At 45.4% G+C, this 17,521-nt stretch overlaps 1 protein-coding gene across 3 annotated transcripts in view; it reads right to left on the reverse strand.

Moving 5' to 3' along the window:
• chd5 (chromodomain helicase DNA binding protein 5) overlaps window positions 1–17,330 on the reverse strand; it is a 40,880-nt gene extending 23,550 nt beyond the window's left edge. For all 3 annotated transcript variants that reach the window (XM_069149732.1, XM_069149725.1, XM_069149739.1), the window contains exons 1-8: window positions 16,671–17,330; window positions 8,482–8,633; window positions 2,930–3,148; window positions 2,260–2,378; window positions 1,447–1,688; window positions 1,246–1,358; window positions 934–1,060; window positions 229–395 (exon numbers count right to left, since the gene is read on the reverse strand). In XM_069149732.1, the coding sequence (XP_069005833.1) occupies window positions 229–395; window positions 934–1,060; window positions 1,246–1,358; window positions 1,447–1,688; window positions 2,260–2,378; window positions 2,930–3,148; window positions 8,482–8,633; window positions 16,671–16,737 (1,206 nt within the window). In that variant the 5' untranslated portion in view covers window positions 16,738–17,330. The remainder of the gene's footprint in view (window positions 1–228; window positions 396–933; window positions 1,061–1,245; window positions 1,359–1,446; window positions 1,689–2,259; window positions 2,379–2,929; window positions 3,149–8,481; window positions 8,634–16,670) is intronic.
• Window positions 17,331–17,521: the final 191 nt, after the last annotated feature.

Here is a 17,521-nt window from a genome sequence, read left to right on the forward strand (position 1 = left end):
AACAGTTACATACAGGTATATTTTTCTACAGTTTCAAATGACGGTAATAGAAGTTTATATAACTCGTACAGATTCAGCCTACTTAGTGTACCGGCTGCGCTGTTTCATAGTATAGCACAAGACTACTTCTCATTCAGGATTTTACCAAAGAAAAGTCCCCTAAATGACCACTTAAGCAGTCAAAACATGACAAAAATTAATAAAAACTCATCAAACTGATGAACTTACACAGTGTGGGCAGCTCCACTTCCCCTCGGGGGCCTTCTCCAGCTCGGGGTCCAGACAGACCAGGTGGTAGGCCCTGGGACAGGTGTCACACAGGATGATCTCTCCACCCTGCTGGCAAACCTCACAGTAGTCCTGGTGGTCCGTCTCATAGCCGTCACCGTCCTCCTCTGCAGAAGGTGAAGGAGTAATTAAACATGGGCTGTTTCATTTTTAATTTTTCTAAATTAATTGTTTTTTTACCTGTCTTATTTAATGTATATGTATTTGTAAATTGTTTTTTGTTATTGTGTGCACCTTTTTGTGTTTCTATGCTGTTGTGTCAACCAAATTTCCCCACTGTGGGATTAATAAAGTCTAAAATCTAAATCTAAAAGTCTAAATCTGTTCCCGCGTAGGGTTACACTTCAGCCCCCTCAGTGACCCTTTTCAGGATAAAGCAGGTCGAGATAATAATCGGACGGACGGATGGATATTCCCACATACGGAAAGTCACCTGAATGTTCATTTAGCAACAGCGTAAGTGGCCTCTAAATGTGAACGGGACTCGGTGAGCGTGGGGGCATCAGCTGCAGAAAGCATTCCCAAAATAAATACATTTTAATTTCCTCGTTACCCATAATCAAACAGTCTGAGGGATTTCAGTGGGATTTTGGAGGGAAGAAAAAAAACACCACAGAGCATGGCAAGAGTAGACAGTAAACATACTTTTCCTTTTTTTACGCCCACGTCGCGCCTTTTTCTTGGTGGCGGCCCCCGAGGTATCAGAAAGCACAGAGGCACTGTGGATGCTGATGTCATCAAAGTCGGACTCCTCCAGGAAGTCCTCCTCGCTCTGGAAAAGCAAACACAAAAACTAAAGAGCTCAGAGCAACACAGAGAATTAAAATAAACCAGCTCTCACTGTGAGGCGCCGTAAACAGTCTGGACACTTTGATGTCATCGAAAATATAGAGTGGAGACATGAGAGAGGATGAATGAGCTGAGGGAAAAACAGCTCTGCAAAATGACAAGACATACCGAGGATGCTTTCTTCTTCTTCCCACTTTGGCCCGACTTTGATTTGGTCTTCTTCGGCTTGGGTTTCTTCTTCACTTCTTTCACAGACTTGCTTCTCTTCCTCACTCCTGGTCCTGCGACACACAGATCCCGGCGTGTTAACCGAGTGTTATTCTCACTACTATTTCTGAAGAAAATATGTGTTCTGTCCCGACTCTCTACCTTTTCCCTCTTTGGTTTTGGCTTTTTTGATTGGCCCGAGCGGAGAGCTCAGCTGGCTGCTGCAGACAGACGTCGGCTGGGCCACGGTAACCGTTTCCACGGCAGCAGCCACAGCGGCGGCCACAGCGGTGGCAGATGCGCCTTTGAACGGGTTGTTGGCGCTGAACTCTCGCCACTTGGCCCCCAACACTGTCATCATCTTTGACATGGGAATCTTCGGGTTCTTCTTGGCAATGAGCGGCCTGAGAGAAACCACCGGGGGAGGAGACAACACGGGCAGCTTTATTATGTCACACTCGGTTCCCGTTAATATAAATTCTACTTCCCTCAGCACTGCAGGGAAATGTCTTGATTTTCTGACACTCCACTGCCCCTTAAGTTTTGTTTCCCTGCTTAGCTGTGTGTATGTCATGTTTGTGATTTGTCAGGCAACAGCTTGAGGTTTGGCACGCTGGCCTGTGAAAGATAGTGGGTCAGAGCGCCGAGTCCCAGAGCCTCTCGGCTGTCACAGGCATCCAGCGAGCAGCTGACTACACACAGGGGGCACTGCAGGAGCTCATGCTCCACTTTGTCAGAGCAGAGGCTTAGCCGAGCCAGACAGCCCCAGGTGAGACAGACTCTTTATACCAACAGCCGAGCTTTCTAGCTCAAACAAAAAAGAGCAGTGTTTGCACGTCACACCGCACTCTTGTCTCACTGTGGAGTTTCGCCGGAAGACTCTCGGTGAGGGACTTTGACAATTCAGAGAAAACTGAAACGGAACAAAGACGTTTAACGGAGGAAGTTCATCCCGATACAAAATCAGATGCTTGCCTGAGGAACTGGCTGAAAGCCTTGTAGTTGGTGATGGTTTTGTAGTCGTCTTCGGTGAAGCCATACTGAACGTCCTCCAGACCCCATTCGTGCATCAACTGGCCGGACGATTTGGGTTCCTGAGGTTGTACACGTGACACATGTCAATTTAATGACGTGTAGTGAATGAAATATTAACATTTTAATCCTTTATCACATATCTTACCCTCTTTAAGTGATGAACCACCTAAACAACAAGGTAAATGGAGCATTTTTGATTGTCAGACCTTTGCAATAAACTTGAACATAAACTTTCATGGGGTTGTTTTACTGTTGGACTTCAACATTGCCTCAGGCAGAAGGGTTATAATCCATGGAGATGTTATATTATTTAAGGTTTTAATTTTCTTTTTGTCCCAGAATGTTTTTTCACACATCAAGATTTTGAATGTACTGATACACACATGACACCTTCATATTAAAGAGACCTTTCATGGTACTGAGAATCAGTAAATAAGTACAGTAAATTGTCCTTTTAAAAATCAAATTTATCATCATTAATAAATTATCATATATATTTATCATCATTTAAAATTATATTGAAATTTATGAACTTTTTGGGGTCTTGTACCTTCACACAAGAGAATAGAGAATATAAAATATGAGTTCGGCATCATGAACCCAGACTTACTTTCATGCTGCCGTCGTCATCGTCATCGTCATCCTCTTCCTCATCTCTCTTCTTCTTCCGGGGCTTTTTCTCTTTCTTCTCCTTGGGTTTCTTCTTCTTCTTCTTGGTGGGACCGTAGGTGCTGGTCTCGCTCTCAGAGCCGATCTCTGGGCGCTCCAGTTCCTCCTCCACCTCCGACGTCTCCTCCAGGTCGCTGTCCACTCGGGCCGGGATTCCTCCCTGACGCATTCATGACAAGGACACAAAGATTAAAATGTGTGTAACTGACATCTTCAACTCTACAACTATATTTTTGCTGAATGAAAACTTCACCTTAGCCGTGTTCACATTTCTTTGAAGTAGTGTTGAGCTCCTGCCAAGCAGCTATTTTTATAAATATAAACAAGTAAAATCTGGCTTTGAATCTTGCTTCAGCTCTCCACCTCGGGCCGTGACAGTTTCTGACTAAATTGAGATTCAAAGCCAGACTCCTGGGTCAAAACTAGTCCAGGTCTGAATTCGACTAATATCAAGACAAAGGAAATCTATCTCTACCTCTTGAGAACCAATTTCATATCAAGACATAAAAAAAAGAGGGGAATAATTAAAATATGAAAGTTAATAGTGCAAATAAGCATGGCATAAATTTTGCCAGGGTGAGGGATTAGAGCTCCCACAGAGGCCACCCACACTAAAAAACATATGCTGCCAGTGTATATAAAGCACTTTGGATAAAAGCTTCTACTTGATGGCATTTGCATAAATTAAATTACATCATTCCAAAGTGTCACTGCTTTTACTAATATGATAATTCCTCTGCCTACGACGAGAGGTGTGAATTATTAAGAGACCACAGTTAGCAGAGAGTTGATGAGGATACATGCTCACCTTTTTTAAACGTGCTTTGATAATAAACTAAGACCAGGGAGCTGAAACACCTCGGGCGGTGCAGCCAATCACGGCTCCGAGCTGATCTGCAGACCGAGCTGCATCCTGCCTGTTTAATATGAGACATCTGGAAGGCTACATGGATTTAACAGTTAACAGGTGTTGTTTGTGTGATCGGGAGAGTTGCATATGAACAAACTCACTGGTGGTTGCTCACAGTGGTGTGTGTGTGTGTGTGTGTGTGTGTGTGTGTGTGTGTGTGTGTGTGTGTGTGTGTGTGTGTGTGTGTGTGTGTGTGTGTGAGGAAGAGAGGTGGGAGAGGGAAGAGTGTGTGCTGTTTTCTCTCCTCATGCACCTCTCACCTAATTACTTGTGCTTTTTGTGTGTAGTAGGTGTGTGCGAGTGTGCATATAAATTTGCATCTGTGCATTAGGTTTCAAAAAAAAAAAATCCTCTCCCTGCTTATAAATAGTTTAACTGTATGTATGCGCCTGCTTTAATGTGCATAAATTGCATTTGTGTGTGTGTGTGTGTGTGTGTGTGTGTGTGTGTGTGTGTGTGTGTGTTGTATTGCTGCTGGTCTGTGTTTTAATGTTTCTTTTTCACATGTTTTCATGTATGTGTGGAATTTGCGCGCCTGCCAGCGGACATGTGCATGTGCACATGCAGCGGAGAGAAATTAGTGCTCGGTGGCTTTGTGCTCCGCTCGCTGCCTGTTGCTCAGCAGGCCTGTGTGGCTCCGTGGAGAGACTTGCAGGCGTTTTGCTCTGTAGCGCAGTGGAAAGGCTCACGTTGCCGCAGCGCCCGCCAACCCTACCAGCAGCCTGGCTGTGTTGCTATGGCGACCAAATTTGAGCAGTGTCTGGCTCTCTCTCTCTCTCTCTCTCTTCCTAGTTTTCTCTCTCTTTCTCAATACCCCTCCACCTCCCCCCCACACCCACCCACCCACACACACACACACACACACTCCTCCTCCTCCTCCTCTTCCTCCTCCTCTCGCTTTCTCTCCTTCACATCTCATAGCTCCCCTCGCTCACCCCCACCATCCACCCCATTATTTTCTCTCTCACTCTATCTCATAACTTCTTCTTTCTTTTTTCCTCCCTCACTCTTTCTTTCTATCCTGCCATTACCTCCCCCCTCCCTCCCCCCCCACACACACACCACACTCACTCTCTCCTCCCCCCTACACACACACACACACACACACACACACACATATACACACTCTATCACAGTGGCAGCCAATGGAACGGCGCCATCCAATCAGACACGTTTGCATAACGAGCTTGTTATGCAGAGGCCTGTGGTTGCAGAGCTGGTGCTCCAGCACCCGTCTAGACAAATCTCATTTATGCATAAGAAGAAAGGGAGAGGGAGAGAGAGAGAGAGAGATAAATATATAGATAGATAGATAGAGAGAGAGAGAGAGAGAGAGAGAGAGAGAGAGAGAGAGAGAGAGAGTAAATGGAAGATTGTGGATGGGGGATGGGGGGTGGGGGGGTGGAGACGAAGATGGAGGAGGGAAAAAGCAAAGAAGCAGAACCATGATTGAGAGCAACTGCAAGGACAAGGTGGAAGTGTGCAACAAGCGCTCAGTGGCCCGGAGTTCAATGTTAAACAGACGTCATAGAATCAAAGAGGACACACCAGAACAGTAACAAAGAGGGAGTCTCTCCTCTCAGAGGGAGGAAAATCAGATAAGTGATGATAACGTAATCAAATTAGATGCTTCCCCATAATGGTTTCTGCCTCAGGGAGATTGCAGCGAATGCCACTGAAAATATCAAACGAGGAAAGACGTGGATATTCAATAAAACCTAGTTTAGCAAGAAAAAAAATATATATGCTGCTGTAAAGCTTCCAAAACAATGGCTTCTCCTTTTTTTTTTGCCGAAATCAGCAACAGCTCTTTGTTGACTCACAATCCCGGAGAGGATATTGAAGTTATAAAAACAAGACTGAGGCTCATCTCATACCGACTGTATTTCAGCGAGATGTTAAAGCCAAGAGCAGATTCATGGAGGTTTTATTGCAGCTGCTTCTTTCACTAATAAAATTAACGGCTTTCTATAAACTCAAGATTCGCTTTCACGGATATTTTGTCAAAAAGGACACAGAACATCCGTCTATGTCCTCAGAGTTTCTTTGTTTAACTGCAGATATGAGAGGGAAGGCAAATATAACACATCTCTCCCCGGCTACCAATCCTCCCGTCAGTAGCTGCGACCTCAGACTAGGATGTGCCGCTGACAGTCTCTGACCCCAATTGACTTTTGGCCTCTGTCTGACACAGACCTTTGGGGAGTGATTGGAAGTGAATTACAGCAGCAGCGCTTCCTCAGCGGGAGGGTAAGAGGGAGAGAGCTGATAGGGCGGGAAGGAGGGAGGATGGAAGAAGGGAGGGAGGAAAGGAAGGAAGGAAGGAGGGATGGAGGGAAGGAAGGAGGGAGGGAGGGAGGGAGGGAGGGAGGAAGAAGGGAGGGAGGAAAGGAAGGAAGGAAGGAAGGAAGGAAGGAGGGATGGAGGAAGGGAGGGAGGGAGGGAGTAAGGAAGAAGGGAAGGAAGGAGGGAGAGAGAGAAAGAGCTGACAGGAAGGGAGGGAAGGGAGAAAGGAGGGAGGGAGGGAGGGAGGGAGGGAGGGAGTAAGGAAGAAGGGAAGGAAGGAGGGAGAGAGAGAAAGAGCTGACAGGAAGGGAGGGAAGGGAGAAAGGAGGGAAGGAAGGAAGGAAGGAAGGAAGGAAGGAAGGAGGGATGGAGGAAGGGAGGGAGGGAGGGAGTAAGGAAGAAGGGAAGGAAGGAGGGAGAGAGAGAAAGAGCTGACAGGAAGGGAGGGAAGGGAGAAAGGAGGGAGGGAGGGAGGGAGGGAGTAAGGAAGAAGGGAAGGAAGGAGGGAGAGAGAGAAAGAGCTGACAGGAAGGGAGGGAAGGAAGGAAGGAAGGAAGGAAGGAAGGAAGGAAAGAAAGAAAGAAAGAAAGAAAGAAAGAAAGAAAGAAAGAAAGAAAGAAAGAAAGAAAGAAAGAAAGAAAGAAAGGAAGGAGAGAGAGTTAGAGAAAGAGCTGACAGGAAGGGAGGGAAGGGAGAAAGGAGGAAGGAAGGAAGGAAAGGAAGGAGGGAAGGAGGGATAAAGGAAAGAAAGAAAGAAAGAAAGAAAGAAAGAAAGAAAGAAAGAAAGAAAGAAAGAAAGAAAGAAAGAAAGAAAGAAAGAAAGAAAGAAAGAAAGAAAGAAAAAGAAAAGAAAGGCAGACAGACACGCTGCGGTATCACAACCAGGGCAAAGTGAGGTGATGCATGTGAGAGGGAAGAAAAAGGAGAAACACAGAGGCGAGTGTGTGTATGAGGGAGTGAAGAGTGTCACAGGGAGTCCCCCCCCTCATTAGCTCAGCGAGACCCAGAGCTCAGTGTTTACCACAAGCAGCCAGAGGGCCGGGTGGCAGCCTGGCCAGCCAAGCTCCTCACAGCACTGCTGGCATCTCCAGCCAGCAGAGGGGAACATCCTGGCCATGTCTCTGACACTGCTAAAGCCATCGCCAACACAGGCAGGGAGAAGCACTGGGGATACAGCAGATTCCTGTAATTACTGAGTAAAGAAAAATATTGCTTATGGCTTCTGGGTTGGGCACGTTTTTAAGAAAAGAAAAGATTTTCCTGCAGCAAAAGAGAATCGTATGTATTGACCAGTGACATTACCTTATGATGGATACAGCATTGTCAACCCTTAAAAAGTGTTAATCAGGTATTTATCAGTGTATCACAGACCATTTTGAAGCTGTTAATAAAATAAGTTTTGGGTTGCCAGGTTGTAGAAAATCCTCCTCTAAGAACACACTTGCTTCATCTTTTTTTTAATTCATCAAAGAAGGCCCAACATTAATTTCTAGACTTAGAGCTTCAGAATTATTGATTTACCATAACAGGTTTTTATAAATTATTTCTAATAATTCATTATTGAAGTTGACTGAAAATAATTTCCAATGGCTTGAAAAGAAAGTGAGAAAGTTGTGACCGAACGTCACGCAAAAGCGTTCAGTCCACTCAACGATAACGTGTCAATGTCACGTTCTGCCTCGGCTGGGCGTGAAAAGCAGGTACCTTTGGTTTACATACAGTAAGTAACATTACGTACATCAGTTTGCCAGTCTTCTCTATTAATGTTTATCAGTTAGTATTATACTGAAATTGTCAGGCTAACTTTAAAAGCTGAAATAACAACATATATTATGCACATATATAATGCTGAGGGAAAATCAAGCCTCAGACCTGTTGTCTAAATGTTGGCGACGAAAGGCTCGAGAAGCTCAGCCGTCAAACCCGCTCTGTCATAGCTCTCCCACTGCTATCTTGGCACCAACGCTGTGCCTCTGACCTAGCGTCCCTGCCATCACCACCGGCACCACGGGCACAAATCCACACTCTAAACTCACGCTCGGTGCCCACAGCTTACACTGGCAGGAGCGGTGGCACTGCTGCCAACCTCCCCTAAGCCCGAGACAGTCCAGTGCCTCTCATTTAGATTACAGAGGCAGTGCAGCTGCCAAAACACACCTTTGATCCAATTGCGGAGACATCAAAAGAGTGATGGGTTGAGAAATAGAGAACGCGGGATACAGCTCGAGCCAAAATGTCTGCCAAGCTGTTGCGTCCGAAGTCACGGCAGATGGTGTCGAACGTGAAATGCACCTTACCTCTTTTTTCCTCTTCTTAACTTTGGGCATTTTCCCCTCTTTCATCTTTTTGGGCTTCTTCTTCTTCTGCTGTTTGACAGAGTCGTCGTCGGAGAAGAAGCTGTCGAGGGGCGCGAGGGGAACATTGTTGCGCTCACCTTCGTCATCCTCGTCTGGACACAGAAACAAAACACATTATTGGCTTAAGGAACACGTGTGATGGGCCAGAACTGACATATACAGCTTGGTTTGCGCACGGCGCTTCTTCGACCATTGATTATTGGATTTGTTCTTTTTTTTTGTTGTTTTTTTGTTAAAAAAACAACAAAGATTTAATGGCTCCAGCATGTAAACGTGAGGATTTGCATCTTTTTGCAGTTTAGCATCATCAGCATCTTTGGGTTTTAAAGTTAGACGGCCCGGTGTGACCGTGTGAATACGTGGGTCTGGTCGGCTCCATTAGGGCTCATTTCTTGTTATTGACTTGGGCTAGATTTTGAAACTACTGGAGGAGCTTTAACCAATCAACATTGTCTACCATACATTGTATGTTGTGCACCAAATCTCGACCGCTCTACTTCAACATCATTGTGCTGATTAGCCCTTTAGAGTGACTAAAGGGTTTCCAGACTACAATCACAGCAAAGCCCGAAGGTGTGAGGAAGAGTCGGACAGAGCCAGGCTGGGTTAGACAAAACAAGCGATGAAGATATGACCTACGTTTCTGGAAAATGGACATGGAAATTTCTAGCCTGGTTATGAACCAGACCCAATTTCATTCGGTGAGTATACGGGTCTGGTTACGCTCCAGTCCCTCCATCCTACTGGGCGCAGACCTCGGGTTAATTTAACCAATCAGCACGTGCCAAAGCCGGCACTCTGCCACCGCTGCAACCACCGAACATTTTTCCTCGAGCACAGCATATTTTTTTTAATTGTTTTTAATGAACGGCAGCAGCTTGACGAGGTGCTGAGTGTTTATTCTGCCCTGACCGATGAATGTACGGCATTTTCATCCGGTCACTGAGAGTTGAAAACTGTTAACGCTGTGCTTGTTACCAGCCGTCCAATAACCGTGAAGGAGGGGGCGGGACAAACACGCTTCACCACCGACACTGTTCGCTGATTGGTCCGCCCTTTGCAGTCGCTGGGGGAAACGCAAATACAGCAGCGGGACCAGACTGTATTCACAGCGAAGAAAACTGAAACTGTGGCGCAGCCGGGCCAGAGAATTTCTGCCAAATTCTCAGACATTTCTGAGACAAAACGATCAAACAAAAAGACAGAAAAAGATGAAAAATAATCATTAGTTGCAGGTCTGTGAAAGCACAGCACGGCGAAAAGTCAGTGTTTTGAAAATAAAAATGACGAATCAATGTCAGACCAACAGGAGCACTTGGCAAACTAAACCTCATAATCACACCTAATTGAGTGTGGATCAACTTTGTGCGTCAAAACACAAATAAACGAAGTGCCCGGCCTGCTGCTAAGTGGGAACTCCCCGGAGGGCCACTGAGGTACACTGAGCATATCCTCAGCCTCTAATGCTTGCTGGGACTAAAGCGACCTGCTGCTGGTTGTCAGCTGTACTGTCTCAGAGCTGCTGTGTTACAAACGTGCTGACTGCTGAGCGCAGCAGACTTTCACTGATGCCACGGCGGGTCACGGAGGAGTAAGTAACGGAGAGAAACAGCCCCAAACGACACATCGCTGCGAAGAGACACGGCATGCATCCGCTCCCGTAAAGGTCCACATCTGATATCATTCTCACTCCGTTGTTGTCTCCGGCTGTCTCTCCGTCTTTTCCCCGTGTCTCTCTCTGTCTGCGTGTCTCCCCTCTCTCCGTGTTTCACGCAGACAGACTGGAGGGCATGAAATATGCAGCGCATGTATCAGAGTCAATCAACTGACACTCGCCCTGCAGTCTACCACTCCCCTGGGTAGCCGGAGTGAGAGATTGGGGAGGAGGGATTCCTGTGTAGTAGACACACAAAACCTCACCAACCACTTATCCTCTATTTAGCAAAGGGGAGCAAGAGGTTCTCCACACACACACACACAAACAGTACAGTGATTTCCAAGCCTCAGTCAGAGCCAATGTCAAGCTGATTGTGTTACCCCTGGCGACCAGATGAAATGTGTCACCCCTTCCGGAGGGCTAACTGGGGGTAACTTGTGCTTTATGCGGCCAATATCTTTTTTATTCCAGAGTTATTTCTAGAGATCTATCTGCCGTGATTACTGCTCTGCTAGTTCGTTCGGTCTTCCAGCCTCCCACACAGACTCGCATGTTCCTCCCCGCGTTGTTTCTCTCTTTCTAAATAAAGCCCCGAGTTTATGTATTCAGCGTCTCAAACCGGGAGCTCTTTTATGTCTCAGATGTATGTTAGCCGCCTGCCAAGCAAGTCACGCCGGCAACGCAGCGAGCCTTGCATCTCTCTCCGATGCACAGATGATGACACGGCTCGGGTGTAGATGGAGACGGTTGTGAATTACACAAAAGCAGTCGGTCGCTCCGCACACCCTTTTTTTTTCTTTTCCGTCCATGAGAGGAACAATGAATGACAGGCTGACCACACATCAGTGATTAGATACGCCAGATGATACAGGACTACGTGTCCCTTTATCTGCTTCCTGTACAATAAATCAATCAAACTTGACAGTGGCGATGCAGTGTTACTTGAAATGATTCAATCATAAGCACCAAATTCACTTTGAGGAGACAGGACGAGGTTCTTTTTTGGCCGTGCTCGAGGCTCTGGGGACGCCGATGTCGGTCTGCTTGCTTTGTCGTTTAACCACTTTGGTGAAAGGCTAGAAATTCTCAACGACTACGGTACGGACTGCCATAAAATTTTAAACAGACATTCATGGCCCCCTGGAGGATGTATCCTACCGACTTTTCACCGCTTTACTACCGCTGGTAACGGCCTACCTCAACCGTATTCTACTCCCGTGTTTTGGTTTTCCGCTGCGGATAATACCTGCTACTACTTTCAGCATCATCTCCGTCGAGGTTTTGAAAAGATGACGTTGAGAAAACACTGCAGACCGCTGTTGGATCGAGGAGAACTGTAACAGTCGCTGCACGCAGGACACCTAGTGCAAACCCGCCATTGTTAACGAGCCGAGCTACAAGAGCAGGTGCAGTTTTTTTTTTTTTTTTTTTTAGCGGCGGCTCTTAAAATCACGCCGGGATCAGTTGAGGAGTTGCAGACGTTCCTCTGGGATCCATGTGTGCATCGCGCTGAGGATGAAGTCACGGATTAAGCTTTATCCGGCACCGCTGTAGTAACCACATGGCATTGAGGGGGTTACTATCTGACGTGGAAAACAAAATCCAGAATAGAACTTGGTAGCAAAAATGAGAAGAATCGAGAAGAGTAGAGCCAACAGTGGAAACGCAGCTTTCCATAATCTTCTAACTTTTGCTACAAACTACGAGGTTGTCATTGGAAGCTCTGAATAAAATATCTCAACAGCTATCAGCTGGATTGCCACGGTATTTAGCACACACATTGATGTCTCAATTTAAGTAATTCTCATAACAACCTGTCATTCTGCACTTCAATCTGGTCACATTTTTCAATTAGCTCAAACAATTTTTTTTATGACAAAATACAACTGTACAGATGTGCTACTGCTGCAACAACACTATACTAACATGTTGAATATGATAAATATCATATCTAGTAAACATCGGGATGTTAGCACTGTAATTGCGAGCATGTTAGCGTGATGGTGTTTAGTTCAAAGAACCACTGCTGCTACAATAGAGCCTCAAAGAGCTGCTCGCTGTAGCCTTGCTAAAAATTTTTTTTAAAAAACAACAAAATATTGAACGAAATGGTCTCAGCAATGCAGAGGAGTTTATAAAAGGGGTAACAGCCATGCAGTTCAATGAAAAAAGAAACGCCGGCGTTTACCACCTGCGTTGCCTTTTGATCCGAACCCTGCCTACAGTAAATGGTCTGTGAAGTCCCTGTAGGGAAAACCATCAGGGGAGATATTCTTTCTGCTCGGTGGGAGGACCAGGCCGTGCCAGGTGTTTGGAGGGGAGGGGAGGGGAGGGGAGGCTGCTCAGTCATGTGACACAGGGAGGCCTGGCACCAGATTGTGTTAGAAAGACGACCAAAGCTCCACTTGGCAGGCGAGCCCTCTGTAAAATGCGGACGGATGGCACAGACACAGTTCTGACCTTCCTGCAAGGGCTTGGCCACCGGACTGACCCATTAGAGGGGAGATTCATGAGCGACTCCCAAGTGAGGAAGCTAGAGTTTACTGGAAAGCACATTAGACCTTTCTCCGGTGGCCCCTGTGTGGAAATACCCACTTAATGTTGCCCAGCATTGCTTCCCACAAAGCAGCACAGACGGGGCCAAAAGGTTTCTTTTCCTCATTGATTGAGCGCTTATAGCTCAGGCTTCAAATGCCTGCAGACAAAGACATCCAGAGACTATTATTAGAAAATGGAATCATCAAAGTGATGGTGAGATAAAGACTAAAAAGCATTATTTAAACCACACTCTATTATAAGTTCATATTGGATCCAATATAAGGCAGATATAAAACAGACCGCTCATCTGCAAATACGCATTTTAAATGAAGCATCTTTTATGCTTCGGCTACGTGCACGAGCAGCAGGGGAAAAAAAATTGTGTCAACTTTCAGTGAGGGATCCAAAAATAGAGCCCGTTCCAATTGGGGATAACATTTGTAGGCACACAAAAGCCCATGATAATCTTTCAATTTTAGGGAGGAACAAAGCAATTAAAACAGAAAACACAATGGAACAATCTGTGACAGTGTAAGCACCCGGAGTGAGACAAAGGGACTTAGGACAGTGTGTGTGCCACAACAAATAAAGGCTCTGATAGGATAGCATTTGGGGGTCTGATGTCCTCTACTCTCCCCCACCAGGACCTGCTTCCACATTGTTGCGTTTTAATTGCATGAAAGCATCTTGATGCCGGAAAAAAAAAAAAAAAGAAGTCTGACCTGGATTCCTGACCTTGTCTGTCACTTTGATGCCTGCTGAGGTCATAAAACTACTTCCTGTATCAGCAGCACAACAATAGATGTGCAACGTTTTATTATGCTCGGTGATAGGATGAGATAAAAGAATACTAAATACCAATCGTACCGTCGGAATGGCATGAGAAACGTTCGTAGAAGCTTCATTAGGACAAACACAATTCACCAAGTCTGATTTTCAGTGCATTTATTATTAATTAGTGTGTTATCATCAGGGTTTGTAGCGTTTCTTTGATTTATTTTTGCACCCCACGATATAGATTTACTAAATTCCATCAAGGCAGATGGAAGAAATCTCAACTGACGCGTGAAATTTTTTTTTTTCAATCTTCCTACCTGGATTCCTGCTCACATATCTTCACTCACATGCCATAATCAATTGCACCGTTCCTTCCTCATACATGTTTAACCAACGACTGGGTTATTGGGGACACACATCAGTGATTGTGTGCCGCCTCGGGCTATGGCTGGCAGTCACAGATGATGCTTTGACTCCCTTCTGCTTCCCCCCCCCCTCTTTCCTTCTCTCTGCCTCTTCGTTCTCTCTCCCGACTTCACACCTTCAACATGAAAGCTCGGTGCCATTAATTGGGCTCATCAAAAATATTGTCAGAATGTGTTTATTTGCGAGAGATTAGCGCAAATAACTCTGATGCCACAAGACTCGGAAAATAGGTGCCAAGCGGAGGCAACGTTTGAATCCTGTCGTTTGTATTGTCCTGTTTGTTTTATGGGGGCCAATAATGTGCCCGTGAAAAAGGCTTTACTGTAACTAAGCGGCAACCACCAGTGACGTCACCCGTTGGTTTGCGAACACTCGTTACGAAGCCTCGAGTTCAAATACTGGCCGGCGGCATCTTGCTACTTCGGAGCAGTGTGGAGCCAGAAGGGACCGTATTTGGACTCGATCTGATCGTGAAAACCCAACGATACTACGTGCCGCCCACCGATATAGCCGTAACCTGACTGCACCTCTGGCCTGTCAATCAAACAGACACGCCCCCCAAAAACGCAGCTTTTACACGTATTTTCTGATTAATGACGGGGTTATTTTCAGATGGACCGGCAGAAAACTAATAAGGAGTGACTTTATCGCGCAAAACCAAAAGTGACTTGTGAAAAAAAATGTATTGACTACGAATTGAATGAGAGAAATTGAATGCGAGTCTATGGAGCCGGAGACTTTTTGGCGCCAACCTCTTGTGGCACTTGGTGGTATTGCAGCTTAAGGCACTTCCATTTTTCAGACCCTATGTCCACTTTTATATAGCTGCAGTCTAGGATAACAACTGTACTTCCTCCATGTGACAGTGGGGAAAAAAATATACCAACTTTAGAGGTTTGAGGGCTTCTAACACATGTAAAATGAGCAAGAATTGCCCAGTCGGGCAACAACTGCTCACTACATTTTGGGACAGCTAATGCCAAACCCACATCTCATCATTTCATCACAAGCGTTTCCTCAGGTCACAACCTATAAATATTGCTTCATCCCAAAAACAGAAAGTTCTTTCATTTGGAGAAAACTCAGAACACACTCTTTCACATATATTCTGTATGTATCATGCAGCAACACTTAATAGGAGGTCGAAGAAAACACTACATTGGATTTTACACCCTCAACCTTCATTTCACACGCAATCTATCTTTACGACCGCCAAACTTTTCCACATCGAGATGTAAATGTGAAGCGGAGGGCAAAGCAGCATTAATTTAAAGTCTCGCCCCTGACATCAAACAATCTGATGCTCTGAGCAAGCTGCAGGAGGAAGAAGAAAAAAAAAGAGAGAGAGAAAGAAAGAAAGAAATCTGTGAATCTCGTGGCTGTACTGGACAAACTGAAGCCTGGTTATTACGAATGCAACGACAGGCCACCTCTTCACCTCAGCCTTTAACACACTGGACCAAGAAATAGATCCTCAGCAGTTTATGACCTGGTTTGACCGAGATGATGACGATTGTGATGAGGCCAGCTCCTACAGCTGCATATGACAGATATCACAGTTAGCAGTTTAAGTGAATGTCAATTATAGCAATGCCTGCCAAACACGCTGACTGGGACTTACCCTCCTAATCAGGTTCATTAGGATTGACACCTGCCAGAAAAACTATTACGCCAAAAGAAAACTAAATGGCCATAAATTGACAAGTAGCTTATGTGTGTGGTCATTAATTAGAGAATCTGAACACCCTCCCGGACTTGAATTTTCCCTTTAAGAAGACAAAATGACATTAGAGCTGGTTCAGTGCCAGAGTGGGTGACACATTCATTTTCCAGCCACAAGAAATATTGCACACATTTGGCTTACATTTGGCTTGCATGAGGCGAGCAGAAGGAGCTTGCACGTCCAGAATGTGGGTTAAGAGTTAATTTGAGTTAGTGCACGACCCAGAGCTGAAGGGGATGCTGGTGACCCAACCGCTGTCACCAGTGGCACACACGGCAAAAGGACCAGAATGGATCAGCGCTGTTTACAGTAGCCCACACGTGGCTTCTCGCACCTCTGCGGCCACGCAAGGTGCTCCCAAGAAATTTAAAGTTGGAGCAGCTTCCCTAATCACAAGCGGCGCCGACGACCGCGCATCTTCTCCCAAATGAACGCGGATGTTGTCACCGTTTAAAAGCGTATGCACGCGTTAACCGAGAAGGACAAAGCTCATCACAGACACTGCAGCGGACACATAAACAGCGACGATTTTTTTTTTTAAACAGCTCTCGGACCTAAACTTGTGTTTTTCGGACTTGAGGTGAAGCCCCTTCACTTTGTACACGCATGCAAGACTGCGAAAGAAAGAGCAGCGTACAGAAACCGTGCAGCAGGGTTTTCATCATGCTCCCCCCCCCCCCAAAAAAAAAAAAAAAAAAAAAAAAAAAAAATCAGGCTGAATGCGAGGGCAGCCGGAGGCGAATCCAAAAACCCGTTCCCACCTTAAAAGACACTAGGTCGTACTAAAAAAAAAAAAAAAAAAAAAAAAAAAAAAAAAAAACACACACACACACACACACACACACACACACACATAATAGCATGACTCTGCTTATTGCACCCCACCACCCCTCCTCCTCCTCCTCCTCTCCGGTCTCAGGAACGCAGGACAAGCCCTTTTCCCCGCATTCAAGGCGTAGCGGCGCAAAAATAATGTGAAGGACACCCCGCCTCCCCCCTTTCCCTCACCTGGCATATCGTCTTCAAAATCCATGTCGTCTTGTCCCTCGTCTTCATTACTCAGCGACCCCGGCATCTTTATCTCATAGCCCCCAAACCCCTTTTAGGCTGGGAATACTGAAAGTTAACCCTCCAGACGCCGCAGCCCAGGCTCTTTCTTCACCCAAAAAAAAAAAAAAAAAAAAAAGAATCGCTCTGTTCAATTTTTTTTTTTTTGAATTTTAATTTTTTTTTTTTTTTTTTTGCAGTGAATATAGGGCTTTCTCTGCAGGACTAAAAAAAAAAATAAAAAATAAAAAATAACATTTATGTTTTTTTTTTTCCACTGATCTCTATCCAGGTCTTGCAGTCTGAAAAATAAGAAAGACAAAAATGGAACACACATGCCCAGATTGTGACGTCTGGTCTGTTGCCATGACGATGCATCCCATAATTTCACCCACAACTAGTTAGTCATACTCTCCTAGTTAACCACTTCAACTAGTAGTGTGCAAAAAAAAAAAAAAAAAAAAAAAACACCGTGCGGCATCGCCATGTGCCGCTAATAGGCGGATACAGTCGCGCGCCTGTCGCCCGATCATTTCCTTTTGGAAGTCCGGAGAATCGAGACAGAAACTTCTGCTTTTCTCGCACAGCTGCTGCACTGTTCACTTCCAGCCTCTCCTCTAGATGGAAAGCCTGTCTGCGGGCGAAAAAAAAAATAGCACTAATATGTCTCCTGAAGGCACCATGTTGACGTCAATTAAAAAAAATAATAAAAAAAAAAATGTGGTCGAATGTAGACGCAAAATTGACTCATTTCTTTCTTCTTTTTTTTTTTTTTCCATTTTGCAAAACATCCACTTTCTCCTGGCAAACAA

The sequence above is a fragment of the Embiotoca jacksoni genome, unplaced genomic scaffold (genome assembly GCF_022577435.1).
Source record: "Embiotoca jacksoni isolate LCO1_2020_lvr unplaced genomic scaffold, fEmbJac1.0.p SCAF_1, whole genome shotgun sequence".
Classification (NCBI taxonomy): domain Eukaryota; kingdom Metazoa; phylum Chordata; class Actinopteri; family Embiotocidae; genus Embiotoca; species Embiotoca jacksoni.